Here is a 27,796-nt window from a genome sequence, read left to right on the forward strand (position 1 = left end):
CCACGGAAATGGGTCATGCAGAAAGTTCAAGCTTGTGTGAAATGGGCAGAAAAGTGAGGTACCAGGGATCATGTGAGCCTTGAAATTCTGTGTGGGGGGGAAGGTGAGGCTGTTTGAGAAGCACTGTTGGACTGTATTGCCTTTCTGTACCTCTTCCCTGAACACATTTCTCTTTTGTTGACTCTGTTTTTCTCTTTTTACAGATGTTTACTTCATTGCTACTTTGTCGTTCTTGTGGAAAGTCACTGTCATCACTCTGGTGAGCTGTCTTCCCCTCTACGTCCTGAAGTACCTGAGGCGAAGGTTTTCTCCTCCAAGCTACTCAAAGCTCACATCCTAGGGCTGCTTTCCTTGCACACCAGAGACAATTGCTGCCCATGGCTGAGAGACAAAAATCATGTAGTTGTTACTATAACGAATACATCTGATGTTTGCATAAGGATCATGTGGTAATCTCTATTACATGCTGCTTTATTGAAAAAGACTTCACAACTACCATGAATGGAAACTGAACGGTACAAGGGAGTTCTTTGGAGAGTGGAGGCACTGGTTAGTTCATCCACTTTTTGTCACTTTTGTTCAACTTAACTGGGGTCAAATGCATGCAGCTATGATGATGATTGGTTTCCCACGTGTGGTTAAAAGCATCCCAAAGCTGCTAACTGACCTCAAAACTTGTATTTGACAATTTTTAGTTTACTTTTTGAAGTACCTGTGGTGTTCCTTGCAATGTGTTATGTAGTTTTATATTGTTCATCTTTTTGATTCAAGTAGGTACATCCTTTTTACATCTTGGAAATCCCTTAATGTTGGTGATGCACTGTAGTGCTGACAGCTGATTCCTGATTTATGGCATGCTGTTCCCATAATGGGGCTCGAATCTACACACACTTGAGAATCTGAACGTGTCTGAGATTTTCCTTCAGTGCTCACCCTGGTGATTTTGGTGATATCCAGCCATCGGTAACTACAGAGAAATGTAATCCCAAATGAAGAAATTCCGTTTTGTTTAGCTTTTGTGCTTCCTGTTAAAAGGAGCTGGTGACATAATAGCTTTACTGTATATTTATTTGCATAGGAGAAAATTATCTAAACTAGAGCAAATTTCCTTTGGAAAATAAATTTGCAGTTGATCAGACTTGAAACGTGTTGACAACGTGAGAAGAGACTTGTACTGCTCTGCAGACAGTGTGCCAGACTTCTTGAATCCTTGGAGACTGGAAGGAAAGGTCACAGAGCTGCTGCTCCTCGCAGCTATACCAAGTCTGTTTCCTGTTAGGGCGGAGCAGTGAGGATGAGCTGCAATTGAGCCAAGGCGCTCCTGGGTGGATGCTGTTCGTGACAAAGTCCCTATAGAAAGCAGTTTTTGGGAACCTTCCACGTTCTTCACTCTAAAAACCAAACTTGAATCAGAGGCAGGAGCAGGATCTGTACCAAGGCATTGGGTTTATATGCAGAGCAGAATTTTTTTTTTTTTTAATTCAGCGAGTTTTGCTTTTGTAATGAGGCTTAGCCCCTATTATAACACGGTGAGGACAGTTGCACGTGCACGGATGGCTCGGGACAATGGCAGTTACAGGAACCTTCTGCTATCGGGGCTGTGCATCAATCACGGCTGAGCTTGTGTAGCGGCAGCCGTCCTCATCTAATGGCTGTTCAGTCTGTGATAAATTAGTTGCTTGCTGCCTCGTTCCCACATCACAAAAACCACCGTGGTGGATGGCACTGCCTGGCGCCGCTGCTGGGCGGCTGCACGGAGCGGCCGGGAACGGCAGAGCCTGCACAGCCCCGGGCTCTGGGGGCAGCCTGTCCGGGGCCGGGCCCTGCAAGGAGCAGAAGCTCCCTGCTCGCCTCCGTGCCACGCGGAGCGCCTTTCATGGACTGCCAACTTCTGTTGCCGTTGCCACAGACGCTGTCGCAAGCGGCATGAAAAGCTCTGGTGTGAAAAGCAGTGGAAAATGGGAGCATTGTTTCAGAAGGAGAGCTGGAGTCTGTGGGTGCGTGGCGGTACGTCTTGGATTTTTCAAGTTTCAGATCGCTGTGGCTGGCGTGGTGATTGCTCCGAGGAATGCTTTGGACAACCTGGGCAGCCAGCCTTGTTCTCAGTTACGGAGAGGAAATATCAAAGAGAAGGGAAGCAAGTTCCAAAGGATTTAGAGAAAAAATGATAACTCGTGTAGCCTGGGGGTGGGAGGAAGCAGCAAGTCCGTATGACCTTGCCGTTATTTCATGTGGGGAAAACCCCCTCCATTCAGAAAGGCGTTTTTCAAAATGCTGCCTTTCTTTCCTTCTCTTCTAAATTTTTCCTAAAAATAGTAACAGTGTGCATTTCCACTCCTTTGACACACGTGTTCATATCAGGAAGGGTCCTGTAAGTCCTGTTCCGCTCGGTGGCTCGTCTCAAGGGATGGAAGGCAGTGCCTGCGCAGCCCGGTGTAGGACAGTTGGGTTAGCAGCGTCTTGTGAATTATGCCATGCTGCCAGAAAGGTGCTTCATGTTATCTTCATTGCCACTCTGCAATTCCTGAATAGTGTCAGACGTGCAGATGTTCCGGAGTCCCCGTCAGTGTTTAAGTAGATTTAAGTGCAAGAATCAAGAATTCTTTGGCAGCTTCTTGCAGCTAAGAAGTAAGTCCCTCTCGTCCTTTGGAACATACATCATGGTACTCATCCGTGCGAGGTCCCCGTCCCCGTCTGTGTGTGTCGTGGGTGAACGTCCCGCGGGGACAGCGGTGCCGCGCCGCCTGTAAATACTTGGACGTGTCTGTAGTAGAATTCACTGTCTCCTGAAGTCAGAACAGTTTACACTGCGTGGACCATATTTGCAAAATATTAGCTTACACCAAGAAAGGGAGCGAATTGTGATTTCAGTAATATTTATTGAATCGTAACTTTAATCATGACCGCGCGTCTAGCGGCAGTGAGAGCGATCTGTGGCTGTGTTCTGGGTGGAGATTGTGTTCCTTTGCAGCTCATTTTTTTTTGCACAAGGTTGTAAATCCAGGAAGTATTTTCTCTCTGGTTAGACACTGCGTTTCTTTAAAGCAACCAGAAAATTAAAACTGCCATCTAGCAAACAGCAGGAGAGAGGAGGGGCTGTTGTATTTTTCAAGTTCAGCACTTTACGTCTGCAGTTTATTTCTCTTAACTTATTTAAACATCTTTTTAAAAAGCAAAGTTTAGTATGTATGTTCATGCTTACCGTGCCTGTGAATAAATGCATTATCTCTTGGGAATTTAATTTAATCTTTTCCATCCAATATGGTCATAATTTGTGCTTCTTGAGAGCACAGCATTGTTTTCTTCGTGTATGTAGTATCTTGTGTGTAGATTCACTTAGTGTTCTTTTCCTTCCCTTTTTTGTTGTTGTTCTGGTTTACGTACTGCAGCAGTTCATGTAATGTGTGAGCTTTGGGACTGTGCCCCCAGTGCTGCTGTAGCACAGCAGTGTCGTGGTGTGCTCGTGCTTCCCCTGGCTGCTGTTGGGAGAGCTGTGCCGTGCTGCTGTGCTTAGTTACGTGCAGGTTTTGTGGCATGCACCGCTCCGTTCTTGCATCACTGCAGTAATTCCAGGTGTATTGCAGCCCTCTTCATTTTTTTTTTTCTTTTGCTCTCACGTGCATTTCCCGTGGAGTTTGCCCCAAGTATCTTTGCAAACACTTGTTCTGCTCAGCTCATATTGCAGTTGAAATGCGGCGCTCTTTATGCGGCAGCAGCAGCTTAAATCTGAGCACAGCCTTATCAGGGCTGGGCTGGGTGATGAGTGACATCCCTGGTGTCCTCTCAGCGTTGAGAGCTACCTGCTGAGAGCTCCAGCTGTGGCTGGATCAAACTGAGCAGCACCGAGGGCGTTGTTTGTCTGTGGTCTGCTGCACGATCACAATTAAACGCTGGGACGAACTCCCTTGCCCTCTGCTGCAGCTCTTGAAGGGAATTTTGCCATGGTTGGGCACAGTTGGTCGGGGAGCCGTGGTGAGTTAGACGCGTGAATCCCTAGAGCTCGTCTTCTGGCTTTGTCTTTGAAAGAGAGCTGCTGCATCACGAGATGCATCATAAACCCTTTGTTTGCACAGGCAGCGCTCTGCAGCAGGCAGGTGAGCCCTACTGCTCGCAGCTCGCTGTCACACCTCACTGCTCACAGCTGTTCAGGTGGGGCTGGCTCATCTGCACGGCTGCACAGAGAGGGCCAGCTCAGGGCGTGCTGGAATCCTCAGCGTGAGCTGGATGGGCTCATTTGTTTTGTATTTATTATTAGTTATTTCAAAGTTGAGAAACTCTTTGATTTGCATGAAATCCTGGGTTCTACAGCTTTGCCAATATGGTCCATCACTACTGCCTACTACAATTTGTGTACTTATATGCCTTTGAGAACATTTTTAATTGTTAAAATTTGTTACGAATTAAATGCTAATTTAATTTTTAATTGGGGAGATGGATTCTGGTGTCAAAATGATATTTACTGTGATGCCAATGTTTTGTACTTGTCATCTAGTTAAACAATGTGTAAATATACTCTCGGTTCAAGAGAAATATGAATGCCAATTATTTATTGTTCTGTGGAGTTGTATGTTGCAGATGTGTAAGAACATAAAAGGGAATGTTGTAAAACAAGGTGGAAAAATAAATTTTATGCAACTTCTCTATTTCATCCACATATGCCGGGCGTGATGTACCACGTCGGGCTGGGCGTCATTCGTCCGAGAGCTAGAAACTCTCTTTCAAACAAAAAGAGAGAAAACTGAATCAGATAAAGTACATCTGTAACTGGAGAGAATAGTTAATTAAAACTGCAATTGAAAACTATCCCTCAGGTGATTAAATCTATATTAAATGTTTCCTTTTTGTTTCTGTAGGACACGGATGCCAGCATCTTCCCCTCTCTCAAGATTAACCTGTTGTGAATGCAGATATTAAGCAGTTATCAAAATTATCAGCATTTTCTGTGGTGTTTGCGCATGTCAGATGAATGTTGTAGGCTCCAGAAATTACAGGAACAGACTTCACTCCCAAGTGTTACCAATTTCCCACCCTAAATGGGTTACATAAGCCCTCGTTAGTGGTTCTTTTAATTTATGGACGGTTTCTTTTAATGGTGAAATATGTAATTTTAAAAAGTTAGAAATAGTTTTTCTGAACTCACTCTGGAAAGGGAAGGAGAATTTCTCCATTTTTTTTTCACCCAAACATTGCATAATAGCAGAAATGTCAAAGATTTCCATGGGGTTTAATTTCATTCTTCATGTGGCTGCGGTCATACAAGAAGTTTGAACACTGCAGGGGTTGGCAGATTTTTGGAAGATCACGCATCCTGGGATAAGTTTTCAGCCTGAGCTTTACCAAGGAATGCCAGCGGCCTTATTTTTCAAGCTGTGGTCGTATTATTATATGCTAGTGTCTTTTTTCTTTTAAAGGGAGGAGGGAAAAAAAAAAGGTGCTGGCTGGTAATTGGGTATCGTACTGCGGCCCCGAGCCGTGTGTGTGGCATGAGAACCTATAGAACCCTCCTGAAACCGTTCCTCGAGAAGTGCCAGTGTGCCCTCTTGTCCTTCTGATGGCCCAAGCAGTGACAGCCGTGCATCCACTCTGCCTCTTCTCCTCTGCGTTAGCGTGGCATTAAATATCATTGCCATGACAACTATTTACCAGGAAGGCAGCTGCTGCTCTCCCTGTTTCTCAGGTAGGAAATGGGGCAGGCAGAGGGGATGACCTGGGCCGTACCAAAACCCGCGGTGAGGTGTGGAGTGCAAAATGTGGTTTTGATTATCAGACTCCTTCCCCACCTTAAAGTCAGTCTCCTAGGAAAGATGCTTATTCCGCAGAGCATCCAAATGGTCGCTTTTAAATTAGGAATGTGATTGCAGGCTTCAAAGCAGAACAAAACGCTCTGTTCTGTTGTATGGAGTTTTGATAAATCACAATCCAGTGGTTGCGTTTTGCTGGGTTACTCTGTCTTGAAATTGAGCCTGAGCCAATGTTTTGCAACCCGTGGTAAGGTGGTGAGTTTGAGAAACGCGAGCAGCAGTTCACTGCAGAAATGGCTTTGCTGTAGCTGCAAAAAGGTGTAATGCAAGGAAGAATTTGCATTTCTCCATTGCACACAGCAGTGGTTAGCAGCCCTGAATCCTGGTCCAGCACCTGTGTAAGGTTGGTACCAGAACCAGCATCACCCTCATGCCTGCTGGGCTGCCGTGGCTTCCTGGGGCCACAAATGAGCGTTTCCTTGCCCAAAAGCTCTGGGTGGGGGGAGGGGGGGGGGGGGGGTTTCTGGGTCACACTCTGAGTCTCTGCTTCTTGTTGCTGAAGTCACGGATGGTTAGCAGCAACTTGCTGGATCGAGCCTTCAGAAGAACGTCCTTCCCTCTCTGTTCTTTCTCCTTTTGTGGCGTAGGACCTAACTGTTACTGGCTGAGTGGGTTACACAAAAGGGCTTTAAAATCACTGCATTCCCACTTGAAAGCCTCCTTCTCTGGGCTTGCTGGCATTGTGCACGTAAGGAGGAATATTGTGTGCTGTTCAGATTCTCTCACAGAAAGAAGCAGTAACAAGAACAATCTGTGCAAAAGAATTTAGCGCATTAAAGATGGGGGTAATAGTCATTCTCATTTGTCCTTTTATGTGAAACAGATTTTATTTTAATGTACACTCTGAGTAGCTTAACCATATCCAGAAGCTTGTTTACCAGGGCAAAAATCGACTTACTCGCAATATAAATTAAAAGCACAAAGAGAGGCGGGCCCGTGGTGCTGCGTGCTCCTGCTGCCCCAGCCCGGCAGTGCTCCTGCAGCGCGCACCTTGCGGGCCACGCGAGATGGGGCATCTCCGCGCTCCTCGTCTCGCCGCACGGAGCATCCACCCATGTGCTGCACATCTGCTCCTCGCAGGCCGTGCCGCGGCTCTGCTGTGGGCGTTGTGTTTCTCTGCCGCTGGACACGGATCTGTCCTGCGCTGGCTCTTACATTTTTAAGGCATGTCACTTCTGATTCGTTTTGTACAGTGGTGGATTTCAGCAACGTGTGACTTGTCAGAAAGGGATGCAAATTGCTGCGGGTATTTAAAATGAGACTTGGTGTGACTGTTAGATAAAGCGCTGCGAAATGGTGCTGATGGAGCACGTTACCTGCCCCAGCAGCAGCAGTGCTGTGACAGCCATGAACAGAAACGCGAGTGCTGAGCCCATGGAAAAGGCAAGGGATGCAGGATTCCCCTTTACAAGTTACCTCTGTCAGGTGTTGTCTCCATGCTGACTCGGTGCCCCCCAGTCCCTCGCTGTGCTGCTCCTGCAGGGCTGGGCCCCACATCAGCCTTCTCCGGGCTGGCTGGGAGCCGGAGCGGCTCGCTCCCATCTCATCGTATTCCCTTCTGTCTCGTTCCGCAGGATCTGACCTCTGAGGAGAGAGCGGGGCTGCAGCGGCGGGGGGGCTGGGTGCCGCTGCCTGCAGGTGTCTGCTGAGGTGGGACCCTCCTTGGCCATGGAGGTGGTGCTGGAAACGTCTGTAGCTCTCCCCAGCCACATCTCTGTCAGGCTCCATCCTGTTCTTACGTTTGACATCCACCAGCCATGAGCTGCGGAGCTTCAGAGCCCCAGCGAAGAGCAGCCAGTGCTTGAACTGCTTTTTGCCAAGGCTTCCTCGCTGTGAGCCCACAGGGCGAGCTCTGCTTTTGGAGCTGCTCTTGCGCTGAGTGAGCCCAGGGAACCCGGCCGTGCCCGCTGCCCTCCAGCCCCGCAGAGCTCCGGGCACCCAGGGGCAGTCACAAAGCACTCAGGCTGTGCACAATCCTTTCCTTAACTCAATTTTTGAAAGTAATTGGAACAGTCGCATCCTGGTGTTCATTAATATAGCTTTAAATATTTAATAGGCCATCTTGGCTTCATTCTAGCCTGCAGCAATTACTTCAAGCCCGACAACAAGCGGAGAAGTAATTTTAAGGTCAAAGGTGAATAAAATTAAACACAGGCCAGCAATCTTTCCACTAAAGTGTGAGCTGGGAACTAACGCTGTCCTTCCCCTCGTCTCTATTTGCCTGTGTCCGAGGTACATAAAAACCTCAAAGAGAAGAGCGGCTTCGAGTGGGACGCCGTGCACCCATGGTTGCAACTGAATGGCTCCAAAGAAGCGTTCATCAGCGATGTGCAGTGTGCCACAGGAACTTGGACCTTCTCCACTCTGCCAACTGGGCTGCAAAGTGAGGACTTTTCTGGAAGGGCTGGGTTTGATGTTATCCGACCCCAGCTATTTTGCTTTCTCCAGATATGCCGCTTTCCAGTCTTTAGTGTCCTTTTATTTGTTTGTCAGAATGCATCGCTGCCTTTTAGCTGGCTCCAGAAAACTGACCCAGTGTGATAGTTTACATTTTAGGTTGAAACTTGTCCCAGAATTTATCAGGCAACTGTCTCTTGGCCCAAGTTTTATTCCAAGCTGCCCACTTCTGCTGCTCAGCAGCCTCGGGCCTCCTGCTGATTGCATTTTGACATCTGATCTTTCCTCTATACAAGGAGAAATGATCCAGAAAACAAATTTGTAAAGTAAAATTGCTATTTGCAATGCTAAGCCCTCAGGGAGAAAATCCTCCTGCAATCAGAGGAGAGAGGTGCGTGCTGCGTGCTGCGGGGGCCGCGCTCCTCGGCACCTCCAGGGAACCCGGCTGCTTTTGTTTGAGTCCAAGCCTAATTCTTGCAAGTCCTTGTTACTCAAGTGTGGAACTAATTTTTACAGGTGCAGTGTTCACCATAAATAGCCTTCAACAGAAAGCAACATCTTGTATTTCACATCTGAGTGACAGCTATTTCCTTCAGCAGCCTCGGCGTCTTTCGGGATCTTTCCCCGCAAGGATGCGTGCGGGCAGTGATTTATGAGAGTTCCCTCTCCCCTTCTTTCAGCTCCTGTTCCCATTCTGCCTTCGAAGAAGAAAATGTGACAAAGCCTTCAGTAAAACCAGAGCCTGAAGGAAATATCAGGTGTTAACATCTAATAAAAAGCTAACGCGCTGGAATGAACTGGGGTTGCAAGGTACCTCTGTGCGGCTGAAGAACGGACCAAATGCAGCGTTTTTATGATGGTGACAGGTAAGCACTAATTACAGACCCTGGATTCCATCATGAGCTGGCTTGTCAGGTTAACTTACCGTCCCAAGCACCTACAGTGGCACTGCGAGCGGGTTCTGCTCCTTTCTGTAACTGGATGCAATTGCTCCTGAAGAAACATAGGGAGTAAATCTGAGGTGCTGAAAGAAATACTGTGCTAGAAATTACGCTGTAGGGAACATTTTATGCTTTGGAGTAAATTAAGGGCTGGGTTCAGGGTTTTTAGGAAAAAAAATCTTTGTGCACAAATACACACTTAAAAATACACTTGCTTTCAAACACCAGCCACTTTAACAACGGTGTAAATCAGATTTTACAGACCACATATTTCAAGTATGAAGTTCATTAAATGTGTGAAATTTTAGATTAGCTGCCGGGTGTGGCCAGAGCTCCAGTAATGAGTCGTAAATTGTGCCTGGGATGTGATATCAGATTCCCTCACCCTGGCGGTGACACTGAAGGCGTAGAACCACCTTCATAACCTTTCTTTATTATCCTTATTTAGTTTAGCCATCATATACAGTGAATGACCGCATCGGTGTTTCCATCCCAAACCCACTGCGCAGGTGCCTAATTGGATTAGTTTGTTGTTGTTGTTATTAACGAACCAACTTCTGTCTTAATGTAACTAATGCCACCTATTTACAGCTGTGTTTTTGCCAGCACCCTGATAGCAAGCCATTGTCTTCAGGTATGAGATATCACTTTAATCTACAGTTTGCTCTGACCTTGCAGGAGAGAATCCCTTCACGCAGTGGCACAGCAGCGTGCTGTTGGTCTGCTCAGCTGCACGCTCTGTTGAGAGGGGCGGGCTCCGCAGCCCAGACGTTCCGTGAGCACCGTGGGTTTGCCGTGGAGCTTTGCTGAATGAAGCCCTCCCTGCACCGACCTCCAGCCCTCAGCGGTTCCCTCCCCTGGCAGCTGTGCAGCCTGGCTCCCACAGCAGGTCCTGCTGGGTCCCGGCGCCCTGGGGCAGGATCTCTGTCCTCTGCTGTGCACTGTGTTCTCCACCGTGCAGGGCAGGAGGTGAAGAACCATTTCTAACCCTGATTTGGGCAGCAAACGGAGTTTCCAGGGTAGCAGCGTGGCAGGGCGTTCGAGGCCTGGTGCTCCCTGTGCAGCTGTTGGCTGGAGACCTTGGAATGCAGCTGGTGACTGCAGCTCCGGTGGCTCAAGCAGTAAGAGGAGCAGGTAAATGGTAACGTGGTGTTTGCTGCCTTTCCCTGCACGGAGAAGCACCTCTCCAACTCCCAGACGTGACTAATGTTCCTCCTAATTACTGCCGTGCATAATTGTTCCCTTCAGCTCTCTCACTCTTCTCAACCTCACCTTCAAAACTTGGAAAACAAAAAACAAAGAACAACCGATGGCTTTATAATCTTAAAGAGAAAATGTCTTTGGCAAGAAACCAGAAACTCATCCCGTGTTCTTAATTCCTTGGTTAGCCTTGCTTTGAATGGGAAGTTCAATTTTATCCTGCACGTTTGCTTGCAGAGAGCCTCGGAGCTGCTAACCTCGTCATTGATAGTGGTTTGTAAGGCAGTGCCAATGTGGAAGGCTTAAGTGTTCCCTGGGAACAATGTTTGATGTTTGGATAGAAGCATAAATCACGGTGCATAAACATCCGTCGCTGTATGAGTTTGCTAATTGAGTGCACCAGAGAACTTCAGTTGTGGGGAAGATCTAGAGCCATTTACAGCACAGTAAATCCATCCACGGCTCTTACCTTCGAGCTGTCGTGTCTGGGCGCTGCTCGCACAGCTCCTGCTCCACGTGCACATTCCCTTTCCCACAACACACTCCCTTCAACCCCTCATTCAAGACCCAACGTGGGCTCTTTGCAAAGTGACAGGGCCAGGGCTCGTGGTGATCCCGGGGCGGTGGGGCTGCGCTGCTGGGCCACGCTGTGGAGCCGGGCCTGGGGGACGAGGCCTGTGCTGCAGCTCGGAGAAAAGCGCTTTGGCTTTTGCCTGGGAGAAGAAAAAAAGCAAAAGGAAAAGAGCGGGTTGGGTTTTCAGGAGGGTGAAGTTCAGGACGGGTTTGGGTGCAGCCCCAGGCGCCGGGCTGGTGGTAATTCCGCGTGCAGCGTGACGTGGGCACGGTGGGCGCTGCCGTGTACGGCGTCATGCCCTTGTGTGAGTGCTCTGCTGATGTGCTTCGCTCTGTCTGGAATCCTGAACTCTGGAAGGAGGCAGACGTGGTGATGGGTAAAAGGGAAGGCTGTAGCCCAGGACAGGATTGTGTGGGGCCAGCTGCATTAATTACATCCTCACGTCCCTTCAGAGCACACTAATTCAAGAGCTGCCTGACTAAAGGCAGTGAGAGTGGGGCCCTATTGTTCTGTGAGTGAGGAGAAAGACATTTATTTTTTCCTTTACAGGAAATTTTTGAGGGGAGGGGGAAGAGAAAGAATGTTCTCTACACTTTCTTCAACATCTTTCTTATTTGTGGTTTTGTTTTCTGAAGCTGCCTTTGTTGAGGGGCAAAAATAAAAATCATTCTTATAAAAATTAGTTTTAATATTCACAAACAGAATCCTTTTGCTAAAGGCCAGTTCTTAGAAAAAAAAAAATCACTGTAACTCAAAAAATAGCCTCTCAGTTTATTGGATCTTGTAGAAAAAAACGGGCCAGTTTTCATTGTAGATGAAAAGCTATTTTTCTCTTGGAAGAAGTGTTCAGATGAGAAAAATCCTAGGAGCTCCGCTTCCAGCCCCCAAGAGCTGCGCGCGAGCGGGTTCCCGAGCCACGTGGAGATCATTACAAGATCAGACACTCTGTTTGCAACTTAATTAAGTGCGTGAATACTTTATTCAGGCAAGTGCATTGTCAGAACAGGCTTCGGTTGGTTACACGCATGCTGGAGTCACGGTGCTCCGGGGCCGTCGCAGAAACGGAGAGAGAGGCCAGCGTGCAGCAGGCAGGCCGTGCTGCGGGGCTGGGATGCGTGGTCCGTGCTCAGTGGGCGAGGAGGGGTGGGGAGAGGTGAGCGGAGGAGAGGGAAGGTGCAGGGAGGTGAGGGCGCAGCTGGGTGCCTGGCTCCGGTGGCCACGCAGGGCTGTGCCCGCAGCACATCGCGCCCGGTGCGCGTTGTACGTGATGGGGAGGACTGTATTTACCTTGGAAGGGTGATCAGCTTTTGTCCAAAGTGCTGTTGTTGTGAGCCTGAAATACCTTTGCGAGTGGAAAACAGAGATGTCTCCATGAAGTCTATTATGATAAACTCTCCGGGCAGCTGCCCCCATGGCCCGCGAGCACATCCTCAGGAAGCCTTGATGTCTTATCTCCAGCAGAGCATGTGAAGTTTTTTTTTTTAAAGAAGCGATTTGGTTTTTATTGCTGGTTAAGGGCACGGAGCCAGGCAGGCCGCGTGGCTCCCAGCGGGGGGTGATGCCGGGCCGGGGGGGTGGTCCTGGCTCCCAGCGCACCGCTCCCCGGCCGCCTGCCGGCTCTGCCCAGCGCCGCATCTCTCCATGCCAGGCAGGGAGCTCCTTGCTCAGCTCCTCGGCTGCGTGCCCGGCCCACGGGGGCTGCAGCAGTTTCCAAACCGGCCCGTGGGCCAGGGCTGGGAGATGCCCCCTGCCGTCCCCACCCGCTCCATCCCCAAAGCCGGGGGTCCTGGTGGCAAATCCCAGGGTGCCATGCGTGCGGTGGGGCTGCCGCAGGGGGGTAGGGTTCTGGTCCGGAAAATGCCCCTGAAAGGAAGAGGAAGTATTCTCCTAAAGAGGGAATAAATAGTTATAAATATTAGCTATTAATAGCTCCTTACCTCCAAAAATAAAATCCCTTAGTGATACCAAAATAAGAAAGCAAAGGAAAGTCGGAGGTATTTGGCCTTCCTTTGAAAAGGAAGCTAAAAATAACGATATATATATAAAAATTTCTCGTTTCTAGGGAAAGTCTCTGCCCCCGCATCCAGCCTGCACAGTTATATAAGACTTGAACTATATCCCCCTTCTCCGCGGCCGCTCACAACACGCTGCGAGTGGAGCCAGATGGAGAAAGGTTCCGTCAGGAAAGTTTAACTCAGCGGGGAAGCTGCAGCCAGTGGAGGACACGATTCTCTCGCTGAACTCTCCAAAAGACTTGGAAATCTTACAGTGGTGTCATATGCTGGTTTGGGGAATGCTAGCAGTCCGGAGGCAGCCGCCAGCCCTCTTTCGCTTCGTTCTTTATTTATTTTTTTTTCGCTTCGCGCTGAGTTTAATTTGGGTAGCAGGATTCAGCATTTTTAAGTTGGAAAAAACTTGGTGGAAGAAGATATTTTAGGAAAACCCTGTCATGTGAACTAGCGGGAGCCGATCAAACCGAGCTATTAAAAGAAAGACATTGTATTTTTAAACGGTCCAGACTAGGGAAGCCAACCTGTGTGCCATAACTGCTGAGCCGTGACTGCTCCCCCGATTATAGCTCAGCGTGGGATGAGGCGAAGCTTTCCATCGGGGTCGCCCATTCTCCGCTCGCTCTGGGATACCCTTTGGCACGGCCCCTCGCCCCCCCATGCTGTCGCCCACCTCCCGCTGCCCTGCTGTGCTGCAGGACCCTGTGCCCCCCCCTCTGCTGCAGGGCTGTCCCTCTCCTGAAGCCCCCCCAGCTCCTCCCCAGCTGCCGGTGCGGTCCCAGTGAGAGCGGCCGGGAGGAGTATGGGGTGAAGGCTGTGCAGAGCTAGTGATGCTGCGCTCCCGTCCAGGCAGGGCAGTAATGTCGGATGCCCCTTAATATTTGGAAATAGGAAATGAGTGGCTCTGACTTTGCTTCAAGTGATGCAAATGGGGGATCTGGTCTGGAACTGGTTTGGAGAGTGTGCTAAGCTGGCTTTGGGGGTGAAACCTGTGGGCTCTGAAAAAGAGCAGAGCGTCGCTGGGTGCAGCAGGACTGGGTCCGTCATGGAGGGGAGCTGGGACCTGGGGTGTGCCCACAGTGACCGCTCTGGCGGTGCATCATCACCATCATCACACTCACAGCACCAGGGCTGCAAAGGGCTGAGAAAGGGCAAATCCTGTAGGTGCGAGGGTGGCTTCCCGGTGCTGCCCTGCCGGCTGCTCCTTCCTCCAGCACTGCATCGTGTGCACAGTGCTCGGCGGTGCCTTTGCTGTGCAGGGTGCACAGTGAAGGGAAACCTTCCAGGTAGCAGCCCGAAGGTGAGACTCGCAAACGCCATTGCTGCTCAGAGAGCAGTGGGGTGATGGGGTTCATGCTCTGCAGGGGGAGGAGAAAAGGTTTCCCTGGGAGCCCCCAGGTGTGTGTGGGAGGGATGCTCGGCCCCGCGGGGTGGCTGTGCGGGGGGACGGCGCTCCCCAGCACCCTCGGGGCTCGGTGGCAGCACATTGCATTTCCAGGGTACGGAGCTGGGGAAAGTATTTCCGCCCCTGCACGTCCAAAAATGACAAAGGCTAGGAAAGTGAGGTGCGCTGAGTTTCCCTGGCCTGCCTGCAGTTGCTAGCCTGCAAGACAACAAACTAGAGAAGCAGAAAGTTTGATTGTGATACCTCCTTCGAGTCGATTTTGGGACTCAGAGAGTGAAAAATGGAAACGGCGCGCGGGTGCCAGGCAGCCCTCGGCGCAGTGCCGGCCAAGTCCCGCTGCAGTGACTCACTCCCCGCTGCTGCCCAGGGCTCCAGCTGACCCCGGCAGCCACCCCTGCTCGCAGCGCGGCTCGGTGGGGCTGAGCGGTGCTGTCGGTGTGCGGCTCAGGTTCGCTTCTGGGGAGAAAGACACGCGAGTTCAGGCGCACGCAGGCACTGCACCAGCACAGAGCGAAGAGGCAGACGCTTGTTAACGTGGCAGTGAAAACTATACGTTGTAGGCAGCACATGGCTCGCGACGGCTTTGACTTTATTTTCCTGTTTTCTTTTGCTTTATTTTCCTGTTTATACATAGTACGTGTAAACACACCCGCGTTGTCTTGGTTTCAGAGGCTTCCTTGGCTATTTCATTCTTGCGGAGCTCCACGTGTATCAGTGGAAAGCTGTGGGGTTGCTCCTCTCTCTTCTAAATGGATCCAAAAATAGAAGCAGAGAGGTCTGTGAAACACCACCAAACAAATTAACCCCTATTTCTTTTTCTTTTCGTCTTCTGTATGAAGACTTGAAGCAGCGGTAATTAGAAGCCAAAGCCCGTGCCAGTAACGAGATGGGTATTAATTGGGTGCTGGCAAATTTAAAAGATGTAAATATAAGCTCGGGACTCGAGTTCTCTCAATGATTTATTCAAAGGTAAAAGCAGCGGCAGCCTGAGCTCGTCTCTGCTGGGAAGAAGGAAAACTTCTGCACAGAAGCCCCGTTGCTTTGAAAGGCTTTGCAGTGCCTGCAAGTTTTGTTTAAAAAGCACACACTGGGATTTTTAACATCATCCATATTTCTTTCTTTCTCGCTCTCTAGCCTTCTGCTCAACAATTAAGTGCTTGTGCTGCAGACTGAGAAAGCCGCAGAGCTGCCTTGGCCCGGAGCTGGGAGACGTCATGGATTCCTGAGTGTGAAGTTTGCAGGAAAGCCCTCGGTTTGGGAGATGGAGGCGATCCAGGGGTTTCCATGGCACTGGGATAAACAGGAGGAAACAGTGAGGGAATCCCGTTATTTTACAGCATTCAAAGACTATAAACACTCGGAGCAGGGAAGGAAGTGGCCTTTCCCTCTCTAGTAACCCTCATCTCAGAGCAGAGAACTGACTTCACTTCAGGAACAAGCTCAGCCCAGTTCGGATCCCTCTTAGCACCTCCAAACGCTTACAGAGGAGGCGAGCAGGAGGGGTTCCCTCTGTCTGGGCAGCACCGGTCGAACATGGTTTAAAGAAGACTTTTTTCTTCTATTTTTTTTTTTTTTCCTGATACTGATTTTTTTTTTTTTTTAAATTTAAATTCCCGATGCAGAGAGAAACTGCCTGCAGGCTGGTACATTACCACCACATCATGAGGTCTATGGATCAAGGTAGGGTCTCGCTGGGGTGCTGTGTCTGCGTGCTGTGTGTGTGTGTCCCTGTGCCTTTCCCCTTCCCAGGGCTGTGCCGCTCACCCCACGGCCCCGGTGCTTCATTGTGCCGCGGGCAGCGCGGCCGGGTGGGCAGGGAGGGGGTCGTGGCAGAAAGGTCCCGCGGGGAAGGGACGGGACGGGGTTTGGGTTTGGGTTTGGTTTGAAAGCGATACAAAGCTGTCTGGAGAAACCTCCTTTAAACCTCAGCCAGAGAGGCTCTGCTCTTCCAAGCCTTCACCCGAGGAGGCTCGCTGTCAAACCTCCGGGCCGCTTAACCCTTCCGCCCCCTGCCCGGGGCTGGATCTCAGGGCTCCGCAGGCGGCTTCCCCGGGTCCGCCGGCGGTGGGGGCGGCGCTGCGCTCGGACGGCGGCTCCGGGGCCGGGCTGCGGGCGGGGGACGCGGGCTCGGAGCTCCCCGGGGGCGGCCCCCGCTCGGAGCGAGCCGGCCCGAGGGCTCCGGAGATCGAAGGGGGGACGCGCTCCGCTCCCCCCGCCCTCGCCGCGGCGTCTCGGTGCCGGTGGAGGGAAGAGTTAAGCGCGGCGAGAGGAGGAGTCTGCGCCGCCGTCAGCGCCGGCGCCGGGGTCCGCTCGGTCCCCGAGCCGCCAGCGCGCTTCCGCCGCCGAGATCCCCCCTCTCCCGGCGGGGCGGAGGCCGGGGCACCGCGGCGTGCTCTCCGGCTTCCCCCGCACCGGGAGCGCGGCCGAGGGCCCCGGGGGAGGGCGCGGCGCCGGGAGCGGCGCTGCGTGGGGACGCGGAGAGGAGCGCAGCGGGAGCGCGGGGCGGCCCTGCGGGGGCTGCGGCTGTCGGGGAGCGCGTCCGCGGGCGCGGCCGTGCACGGAGCTCCCGGGAGCGGAGCCGGGCGGACGGTGCTCCGCGCTGGGAACGCCCCCGCCGCCCGCAGCCCGGCTCTGGGACGGCACCGGCGAACCCAGCGCGAGGGGGCTGGCCGCTCCGCCGGCCCTGCAGCCCCCCGCCCGCTCGGCACTGCGCCCCGAGGGCCGGGCGGGGAGGGGAGCGCAGGTGAGTCGCTATTTTTGATAGCGGAGCTGCGCTAGGGGGCAGGAGGTGGAGGATGGAAGCGCTTTTCCACCGACTCGTTGCATTTTCGATTCCGCCCGCTCCGTTCCCCGCCGCTGGCTGCGTCCCCGGGCCGCCCCACGCGGGGTCCGGGATGTGCGGGAGTGACGCGGCCGCCGCCACGGGGCTGCGCTGGCAGGGCTCGTAGTAGCAGCTGTTTATTTTTTTCCTGCCTTAGCGAGCTCCCCAGGCACCTGCCAAAATACACTCATTAGCGCACGCACCCGAAGGGGCTCATCCGAGAACTCGGTAGAGCCAATGGAAAGGCGCTGACGGGCTTCGCACCGCCTTAGGATCAGGCCATCGCTTTGTCTCCCGTGTCCTCGGTTTTCTCCGGCCACAGCTTCCTCTCCCGAGCACCTCAGCTGCTCTTAGTCAGTCTCACAACAACCCGGAGAAGTTATTTTGCTGCAGAGAAAGCGGGAAGGTGAGAGATAGGAGACTTCTTGCTCCTAGCCAAGGTCACGCTCTCACCTGCTATAGGGTAGCCGTGTACCTAAGCACACAGCAGCACTCTGACAGCAGCTGCCACAATTTCTCCCATTATTGTGCAGCTCCGCTTTCCCCAGAAGTGACGCTCCCCAGCGCCCTGCATTCACAGACTGAAACTAAAAGCACTGATTTTTTTCCCAGATCAAAGATCTGAGACCACAGCAGCCGCTCCTGCAGCGCAGTCAGACCACAGCACAGCCCGGGGCTTCTCTGGGAACGTGCTCCTGGGCCCGGGCACCTATTGCTCCCTTAGGCAAAATTCCTGCTCCTGTCAGTGGCGCAGCAGCGATGGGAGTGCGGTCTGACAGCAACTCACTGTTGTGTCAGTGCTCCCAGCTCGTCCATAAAGATACAGCTGCTGGAAACTGCTGGGAGTAAATAGCACGTGGCACTTTCAGGATCAAGCTGTGGGCCTGGGAGGATTCCTGCACCCACAAAGCAGTGCAGGAGTTTCATTAACATAGGGTGTGTAAAAATGTGTTAATAATTTGGGGCTCCAGCCCCGTTTTAGAATTAGAGCAGGCTCGGAGCAGGGAACGAAGACCGTACGTGGCTGTTTGCAAAAGGATGGTGCTTCTCTGGCTGTGCTCCCTTGAGCTTCTGCAAATATCAGCAGGACATAGACACAGCAGAGGTTTCCATCAGGTGACTGAGTCCCTGTGTCATCCCGTTTTCCCACATTCCTGCTGCTCTGCTGCTCGAGGTAGCCCCTTTCTGCGGGCCAGCACGCGTGGCGAGACAGTTACACAGCTCGCAGGCAGTGAATCACTTCAGTCTCTCTTACAGGGCAGAAATCGCATTCACAGATGGGACACTGACATAATTGGAGCACTCTTTTATAACATTCCAATAGATATTCTAACTGAAATGTTTCATCATTCATTTTTTGGAAACAGCCAAGGATAATAATATCCTAGAGCTTCTTTTCCACTACTGGCTTAATCTATTTTTTTAAACTATGATACGCGCATTCCTTTGGTTTGCACAGCAGACATCAGAACTTAATGGGAATGTGGAGATAGGAGCAATTTTTCCATTGTCCTTTCTTGCCAAACCGCCTTAAACCTAAAATTGGGGGGTAATATCTGACTCAACCTGACCCCAAAATTGAATGGTAGCGTGTGCAAGTGCGTCCCTTAAAGGAAGTGCCGGGACACCTCCCCCCCCCACCGCCTCTCGTTCTTTTCTCTCCTAGCACTCCCCGTGCTCCAGGCTGAGCAACCAGTCCCTTGCAGCCTGAGCTCATTTGAAAGAGCTTGGATAAAGTCCACGTGCAAGTCCTCGTTGCCTGCTAAATTTCTGATGCTTGCCACATGGGCCGTCAGGACTCTGGTTTTTAAGACGGCGCGGATTTGTATTTTCTCAGGGTTTGAGTTCCCAAATAGAAGTGCAGCATTTTTAACCGACCCTTCTCTACCTCTTTGTCTTTAGAAATGTTTAATAGGAGCGTGCCGCAGTTTTTCAGATCTGGTTACATGTCATGTGGTCCGCCCGATAATTCGCAGTCACCGCATTTCTGAGAAGAGTGGCTAAATCTTTTTTCAGCTTGGAACATCACCCAGGCACTCGCGTTACTGACGTTCTCGGTGCAGGGAATACAATGGGACACTGTAAGGAGAAACTGAGCCTCGGAAGCGATATGTTAGATCCGCTGTAGATTTAAACATTGAGAATTATGTTAAGCACTTTTTAAATCATAGTTTGTATGACGCTAAAAAATATCCTTAGCTTTGTTTTTGGATTTCTCGTCCCCGAGTACCTGGGTAGTCCAGCATTCGCATACTTCTGAAGTTTATTAAAGCAAAGTCCTGCCAAGGGCAAGCTCTCATCCAACTATGTGGAAAAGGAGTCCTTCCATTCTCCAGTTCCCTGAAATGGCAACACAGTGTATTTCCAGTTATGCTCTGTGCGGAGGCTGCTGCAAGTATACGTGGCTGCAATTTTTGTTGCTGCTGCCAAGGACAGATTTTGCTTAACTCCTTGAAACACCTTTCTGGCTCATGAGAGCAGCGTTATAGAAAACTGGGAGCTGAAGCTGAGTCCCAGAGCCCTGGTGCGGGCGTCGGGAGCGCGGGGGGGGGGGGGGGGGGGGGAGGCTGGGGGCTGCCTCACTCAACACGGAGGAGCCTCGTGGAGAGGAAGTGTTCCTCATGCGGAAGACAGAGAGTTAGGGAAAGCAACCAGTATTTCCGGTCCTTGCACGCCGCATTCTTGCCTTTCTCTCCAGTCTTAATGGAAAACAAGCATTAGGAAGCGTTTGTCACATTGTTTGGGTTTTTCCTTTGATTTGGAGTGGCTGGATGCCTTGTCTGAGTGCACACACTGAGCGGAAGAGCCCACAGACTACTTCAGCCTTGTAGTTTTCCTGCCTTTTCTTCACTGCAAATTATTAATGGCACACTGGGTAGGATTTGCAAGTCGTGTGGCTGTAACAGCTCAAACATCTTTTTCTAACTGTTGGCTGAAGAGCCTGTTTGGGGTTTCAGTTAAACTCAGTTCTCGGAGGTCTCCAAAATCTACAGCTGTCACTCGGTCTGCGTGCTGCAGCTGCTTGCACCCAGTGGTGGTTGGTTTCGTGCATTTCCATTTAGGCCAGATCTGTACTTTGTGGATTTAGACCACTTCTGCTCGAAATAACATGCTGGTAGGTTCCAGCACAGCCCACGGGGTGCAGCGTTGTAACTCACACCTCTGCACACTGGAAGCCTGTGGGAACTGTTATTCCCATGTGACCAATGTCCTCACGTGCCCCGTGTGCACAAGCAGGGAGCAGGGGAAGCCACTCCGCGGTGTGCCCGGTGGCTACAGCTCCCTGACGTCTGTCAGGTTGTCTGCTGGGCAGAAGAGCTGACTCCTACAAACTGAGCTAATTGCTACGTTTCTCCAACACTTCTCTCATTGCTGTCTTGTCACCCTAATTCCTCGCCAGTGTCAGAATTTATGATTCGATGAATTAGCAGCAAAGCTATTTCGAATGACATGGTCCTCTTGGAAAGCAAAAGGTACATTTTCCATTTGTGGAGTATTACTAATTCTAGGAGTAGCTAAGGATAACTTTGAGACTTTACATTCTTAATGGGTTGCAGACGAGCTAGGAAACACGGGATAAAGGATCGGATAAAGACCGAGCAGAAGATGGGGTCATTTCCCCATGCTCTCTGCCAGTCACCCGTATCATAATTTGAAAGGCCAATGTTATCATTTGTGTCTTTTCTTTTTGTGGCTAATATAAATGATGTTATCCACTCGTGCTCCGTGTGCTGTGAGCTGGAAGGCTGACAGCTCCCTTTAGAGCTAAGCCAAGATCAGCAAGTATATTTGGTTTTTCTAACAAATTTCAAATAGAACAGCCAGTGATTAAAGGTTTGTGCTCCAGCAGATGGTAAGCATCATTTCAGAACAGATAAATAAATATGCCAATTTAATATATTTTCTTCTTCAAATTTAAACACTTGGGAACGAGCGAAGCCCTCAGACGCTGCAGCCCACGCTCCCCGCGGGGCCGCTCCCCGCGCACGTTCCTGAGGGCAGGAGCTCGGCCCCAGCTGCAGCCTTCTGGGGGGGCCGGTTCTGATCCCGGTAGCCATGACCGCTAATCACCGGCTGTGCAGGCTTCCCTGGCTGCACCCGGCGGCAGCGCAGCCCGTTTCTGGCCGAACCAGACAGTAAGGAACTCCAGAGCACGAGTGCCTCGTGTAGCGCTAGGAATCGCTGCAGCAGATGAGGTAGACTTTAACTGTGGTCTCCAGCTCAACCGCAGAGAGACACTGGATCCTTTTCAGCGCAGCGCCGGCAGTCCCCGCAGCAGGCAGGGAGCCACGCGGGCAGGGAGCAGCCTCACACGGCGCAGGAGATGCACGCAGCCCCGGGCTTTGCACACTGCTCACACACGTACACGCACGTGCACGCAGCTGCACGCTGACCACGCGGAAACCCCACTCGCTCAGATAGCGTGATGCGAGCATGCCGTTGTATCACTGGGGATATTATGCGTTCACGAGAAAAACAAAAAAAATCTCTCTTTTAGTCTCTGCTGAGTTAAAATATGGCAGTGATTGCAGCGACATCCCTCGTTAATCTGGTGGCTGTGAATATGGAATAACAGCTTCTCTCCATTTAAATCACGCTCCAGTGGTACACGTGTAGACAGAATAGACCAGTAGGGTTCCCGGTATTTCCAGCTAACCATCTCCTCCCGTAAAGGTTTCAGTAAAAACCTCTGCCCAGCAGGTCTGTGGGATCACCTGCCCCTCTGGAAGGTTGCTTCCCCTGTCTCGCACCACGTTCAAGTAAAGAATTAATGTCATTAAGGCCTAATTCCCACAGCAGTACCCTTGCAGTTGCCCTCACTTCCCTCTGCAGCTGAGAGCCTCGTGCAGTGTTTGCACTCACCAATAGGTGCCCCTAACACATCCCGGAGCTGCTGGCACGGGGCTCTGCAAGAGCCCAAGGGAGGAACTGATTTTAAAGAGCAGGAAAAGTCCAGCTCTTGTGCTGTGAACTGGCAAAGGATGGAGAAAAACTGTGTGATGAGGAGGTCATTCCTTGGCTGCCACATTACTGATAAAGGTGACACGTTATAAGCCTACATGCTGAGATCCCCATTGATGTGTGCTGAGTAACAGGCTTTCTGACAGCTCAGCCAGCAGCTTGGGGTCGGATTTGTAATGCAGTTAATGTTGTCCTGCTAACAGGCTTAGCAAATACAAACAAGTTGAAGTGAATGCTAACACTCTTTTTTAATGATCTTGGTCCCTCTGCCTTTGCCCTTCTACTCTGCCCACAGACTAAGAGCATTTTTCAAACCCACAGACCCAACAACAGCAATGTGCACACCCGTACGGGGACCATACAGACAGGTAAGCGAGGGAACAGAGTCCTCTGAGCACAGATGCTGCAAACACACAAATTTAGGATCTCCTGGTGAAGTCACCGCTGGTGGCGGCAGCTGTTGGAGGGCAGCGGGCTGCTGGCAGGCAGGGCCAGCACGTGGGGACGCTGCAGATGAATGGAGGCAATGTGGAGGAGGTGGCCGAGGGGCAGCGGGGTGGCTGGCAGTGCTGGCAGTGTGGTCAGTGGGGAATGCAGTGGGGCCTGGCTGGTGAAATGCTGTTTGTGAGAAGGGCAGGGAAAGAACAGAGGCCTTGTGCAAGATGAGCTTCATGTTTCCATGGGTGTCTCAGTTAAGAGAGGTTGTCCTGTGAGTGCAGGAGGAGATGCACCCAGAAACTGCCTGCTGCTGCCTTGCAGAGAGAGGAGGGAGCACGCGGCACGGGATGCAAAGCGCCTGGAGTAGGCAAGGGCAGCACCTGGGCTCCTGGAGCTGCTGCGGGTCCCAGCAGTGTGGCCTGATGGCTGGGGGGGAAGAGAATGCGTGCAGGACACGAAGCCGTGCTCAGCGTGGGGTAACAGTGCAGAGGGCGGCTCACCCCGTGGGAGCTCAGTGGGACTTCCCGAGGCTCCCCGCACCACCGCCCCCCCCAGCACTGTGCGAGGCCATTGACGACCTCCACAGCCCCGCGCTTCCCTTTCCCGTTTCACTTCCCCTGCTCCTCCAGCATCCTCCCGCAGCAGCCACCGTTTCCCCGGGGCCGGTGCGGGCCGGGCTGGGCTCCTCCTCCCCGGGGGCGGCTCCGGGCGGCAGGTGGCTGCTCGGGAGCAGGAAGCTGCTACCGCTCAGCTCCCGATCCCCGTTTCGTGCTACCGCCGTCGGGGCAACGGAGCCGCCCTCCACGACCCCTGGAAGACCTTTTTATTTTGTACTTTTTTTGCCCCTCTTCTCACCCCTTTTTTCTTTCCCCCTGACTCCTCTCCACTTGCACTTGGAAGGATACCTCCGGCTCCCATCGCCCTCCAGGCTCCTGTCGCAGCAGGCCAGCCCCGGACGAGCCGCCCTCCCCACTACTGCCCGCCGGGGGTGGCCGCGATGAGCGCTGCCGCCCAGGCTGCGGAGCCCGACCCGCAGGACGGGACCCCCGGGCACTGCCCCGGCCCCGGCCCGGCCCGGGACGGCAGCCCGCAGGAGGAATTTGATTTCTCTATCCTCTTCGACTACGACTACCTGAAGCCGATCGAAGGTTGGTGAGGAGCCGCCTCGCCCCGACGGGGCCCCGATGCCGGAGCCGCGCGCTGCCTGCGGCCGCTCGGGAATCCCCGAGGCGCTGCCGTTCCCCCGCCGGCTCGGTCCCTGGGCAGGAGCCCGGGCCGCTGCGCGGTGGTGGACGTGGAGCGTCGCGGTGCCGCAGTTGGCACCTGCGGGAGGGGGCCGGCCCTGCGCCCTGCCGGCCGACCGAGCGTCCGCAAGCGGCCGGGGGATTTCTTACTAGTTACAAAAGTGGTGCACGTGGGAACTTGAGCCCAGCGGTGAGAGTCGAAGCAGAAGCGCTCGGCTCGGTTGGTCTCCTTGTGACCGTCGTCATCGCGCTAGCGGGTGCTCTGGGAGCTGGCGAAGGGCAGGAGCACGGCGCTACGGGGCGGGCAGCCTGGCGGGGCGGCCGGAGCCGGGGAGGCAGCTCCCGCTTCGGGTCCAGACACCGTGCGCTTCGGCTTAAAAACAAGAAAAGTCAGCCCGCTCTACTTTCCCGAGCTGATACGAGTCTGTGGTACTACCAGCAGTGCGATGTGTTTCCTGACTTTCTAAATGAGAATTCTAACAGTTAATGGTACTAAAGAGTAGTGCTTCCTATCCCAGGAAACGCAGGTTTGTGTGAAGCAGACAAAGCTGAAAGAGGCAGGACCCAGGGGATGGATTGCCGGGAGCTCGTTTCTAAGATACCTTGGTTGTGGTTCTGCGGGGCAGAGGAGGTGTTTCCTGAGGGCATTTGCAGACCATTAGGCCTGGGGTGTCCCTAGCGAGATGCAGTGTCCTCACGGAGCTGCGCTCTTTGCTCAGCCGTTCGTGCACGCAAACTGCGCCAGCATGGCAGCGGAGCGGGGCGGTTAATGGCAGCAGATGTACAAAGCTGAAAGTTGTTTCAGGGTTCAGTGTAGATCAAACCATACTGAAAGAAATCCGCGATGGGAAGAGGTCGGGGATTTTAATGAAAATGCATTCAATCTCAGTGAAAGCTTCAGATACTGCTTTTTTTTTTCACGACTTCTTTTCTTTCTTCAGTAGAGCCCTGCTGTGTGGCTCGAAGTGGGAAGTTCCACAGAACATAATAGTGCGTAGGTGGGGGGTAGAAAGTTTTAATCTTCTCAACCGCATAAATGCGGAGCAGTGTATGCTTATAGGAGAAGTAACTTCCTTCTTGAGCCTGCTTTCTCCCTGTCTGAATGACTGGAAACCATAATTAGTAGTAATTTTGTTTGTTCCAAAGATGGAAATCATTAGCATAAAAAAAAAAAAATCACAACCATATACACCAGCATTGTAATCTGGAGAGCATTCTCTCTCACTTTGAAAAGGCACCAGCCAAAGTCTGTAAGCAATCCAGTGCACATCCGTGACCTTTCATGTACAAAAGATTAAAGCGTGTTTACACGAGAGCAGAAAATGTTCAAATTTTGGGGAAGGGCTTTGTCCACATGCTGGTGGTAAATGATGCTCGTTGTTCATGTGAGATTCTGGCCTCATCTGAACTGCAGTTGGGAAAACAAGTCCTTTCTGTGGAGGATTCAAAATGGGACCAAAACCATAGGAGTGTCCGAGGCGCTCAGCGCCCCAGCCTGCTTCCCGCAGTCAGAGCCCGTCGGAACAGCCCTGGTTTCCTCTGAGTCTGGGCAGCTCCACCCACCTCGCAGCTCCTGCAATAACAAATCTCTGCAAACACGCTGGAAGTCTTTTTTTTTTTAAAGATACAATGGTAAATGTGGGGCTGTAGGAGTGGGCTGGGAGAAAAAAGTATTTCTGGTGAATGTTTTCAAAGGTTGTGATCTGATAGTATCCACTTAAACTTATGTTTTAAAAGTAGGATCTGTATCACAACTTGTTGTCATGGAAATGCCAGAAATATTCTTGCTGAAAGCTGCTGGCATTCGGGAGTGCTTATGTGTGCCCGAGACAACAGGAACATGGACCGCTATAAAAGCAACAGGGGAAAAAGAGTCAACAAAAACCCTACGGTCAATATTATTAATATTAGATATTCCTCATTAAGCCAGCTGTTTCCATAAGCAGGAGCCTTGTACCCAGTGCCATTTTCCATGTGCCTTCTCCCTTCCTTCCCAGATGTGGTTTAACCATCTGCCGCGCTCCCCAGGCGGGATGGGGATGGGGATGGGGATGGGGATGGGGACAGGGCTGTGCTGCTGGAGCTGCAGGGCAGCTCTCCTGGCTGCCGGGAACTCGCGGTGTCGCTTGGGCGAGGAAGATGCTTTCCATCCTGTCAGGGAGCGTGTTAGATTCACTTCCTTCCCAGAGACACGTGGAGGCACCTCTGGTGGTATCCCAAGTTTTATTTTATTTCAAGCTCGAAAGGTGCTGAGTGTTCTCGGAGCGTGTGGGCAGGTTCCAGCTCCCCGCAGGATGCACGGCGGAGCTGAGGAGAGCCGCAGCTCGCTCCTGCACACGGGATTCCCACATGAGCGTGTTCTGACAGATGTTCTGGGTATTATTCCATAGCACTTCCATAACGTCTCTCCACTAAGACAGACGCAGAAGTGAAAAGCCAGACCTCCGCTCTGGGTCGGTTTTTGTATTTTTGGTCTGTGTTTGCCGTGGATGGGATGATGCATGGGATGAGAGTTAACCCAGCGCATCTTTTGTTACACCTGAGGTTACTGTGGAGTGATCCTCTGAGCGGTGCTCTGAAATTTAGAATTCATACAAAACCCACCTTCCTTATAATAAGGTTCCACGACAGCAGCTGAGAGTAGCAGCTGAAGTTTTCCTCACAGGACCAAGCCCTTCCTGCAGCTCAGCAGCTCTGGTGTTACTTGTTGCAATAAGGATCTACAAGCAAGCCGCTGGGTGCCTATAATAAACGGAGGGGAAGCAGGGAATGTTTGTAAACGTTACTGTTCTTCTGAATGCTTGTTTGTGTACAGACAGACTCAGGGACGTTGCCAGGTCTGGGAGATGTCAAACCCCGGACAAGCTGTCTGCCTCGTTCCTTTCTCTCCCCAGTACAGAGCTATTAAAAGGGGAAGAAGCGCTTGCTGCTCGGTGCTGGTACCTGGCTGGGTAACACAGGGCGCAGTGTTCTGCAGCAGCCCTACAGTAAGGAAACAAATATGCACATGTAGCAGAGAATACCAGATTTCACTCAGGAAACCAGCTTTCACTTTGAGCTTCCAAGCAGCTAGTGTAAATAGCAGAATACTCAGCCTTTGAAAAACGGGAAAAGCTTTGCACTGGCCCCTTCAAAGGACAATGTGCCGTTTAAAAACAGTTTGGACTCTTAGACAAATAAGTAATTCCATTTAAATCACAGGAACTGTGCTGCTGCAAATGGATGAGGACAGAGCTGTGCTTCTCCCCTGGGCTCCCTGTCCCGCACCCAGCTCCTGTCCGTAGCTTTTCTTAGGTGATGATTTGTGTAAACCCATCGTGGAATGCAGTTGCTCTGATGATCTGTTGTTCCCTGGTTTCATGCTAATTGGCAGGGTTGCATTTGGCTGAGGGAATGGCTTTGAGGCTGCTGCCTTGTTTAAGAAAAGTAGCAGCGGGTGGGCCACTGCCACCCCACACACACACACACACACACAGGGACTCAGACAGTGCCTCAGGGCCAGCAGGTCCCAGTGTTGTGTGTGAAAAGGTGAAATCCTTTGGAACTTCAGTACGTTGATCTTTTCCACCTGTGTTCTAGCTCTCCTTGTTAACTGCATCTAATGGGAGCACCTGGGGAGACTGCCGGCCCACCAATGGGTAGTTGAGCTGCTGGTAGCAGTCGAGTGTCTGCAGCGTCTGGAGTGCTGTTTATTTATTGCATGGGAGCACGCAGAGCCCTGCTTCCATTTCCTACTGCGAGGGGAGGAAAGATTGTCTTTTAAACAGTAACTGTGCAAAGGCTGCGGGGTAAAGTGGGAGCTATGGAGCTGTCAGCGTGGATGCAGGGCTGGGAGCATCCCGAGCAGGGCTGGGACTTGCCAGGCTGTGGGGCCTGGGTACCAGAGGGGGTGTGACAAAGTTTGCTGACGGCTTGCACTGAAGCTGACGGGTGTGAGGAGGTGTGGTGTTGCTTGGATGTGAAGCTCTCTTTTAACTCGCTTTCAAAGGAGAAGGACGTTTTGT

The 27,796-nt window shown here is 51.9% G+C and overlaps 2 protein-coding genes across 10 annotated transcripts in view; both read left to right on the forward strand.

Annotated features, from left to right (window-relative positions):
- Positions 1-4,648, forward strand: part of ATP9A (ATPase phospholipid transporting 9A (putative)) — a 54,190-nt gene extending 49,542 nt beyond the window's left edge. For both annotated transcript variants that reach the window (XM_021416255.1, XM_021416256.1), the window contains exon 28: positions 204-4,648. In XM_021416255.1, coding sequence (XP_021271930.1) covers positions 204-340 — 137 coding nt within the window. In that variant the 3' untranslated portion in view covers positions 341-4,648. The remainder of the gene's footprint in view (positions 1-203) is intronic.
- The window catches only part of NFATC2 (nuclear factor of activated T-cells 2), a 102,244-nt gene continuing 79,369 nt past the window's right edge, over positions 4,922-27,796 (forward strand). For 2 of the 8 annotated variants that reach the window (XM_021416261.1, XM_021416264.1), the window contains exons 1-4: positions 4,922-8,184; positions 8,879-9,064; positions 9,818-10,273; positions 15,462-16,007. In XM_021416261.1, coding sequence (XP_021271936.1) covers positions 15,944-16,007 — 64 coding nt within the window. In that variant the 5' untranslated portion in view covers positions 4,922-8,184; positions 8,879-9,064; positions 9,818-10,273; positions 15,462-15,943. Of the gene's footprint in view, positions 8,185-8,878; positions 9,065-9,817; positions 10,274-15,461; positions 16,008-21,878; positions 23,697-23,826; positions 27,581-27,796 lie in introns of those variants that run through there. The other 6 variants (XM_021416260.1, XM_021416258.1, XM_021416262.1 and 3 more) reach the window with 4 other exon arrangements.

The sequence above is a fragment of the Numida meleagris genome, chromosome 19 (assembly GCF_002078875.1).
Source record: "Numida meleagris isolate 19003 breed g44 Domestic line chromosome 19, NumMel1.0, whole genome shotgun sequence".
NCBI lineage: Eukaryota > Metazoa > Chordata > Aves > Galliformes > Numididae > Numida > Numida meleagris.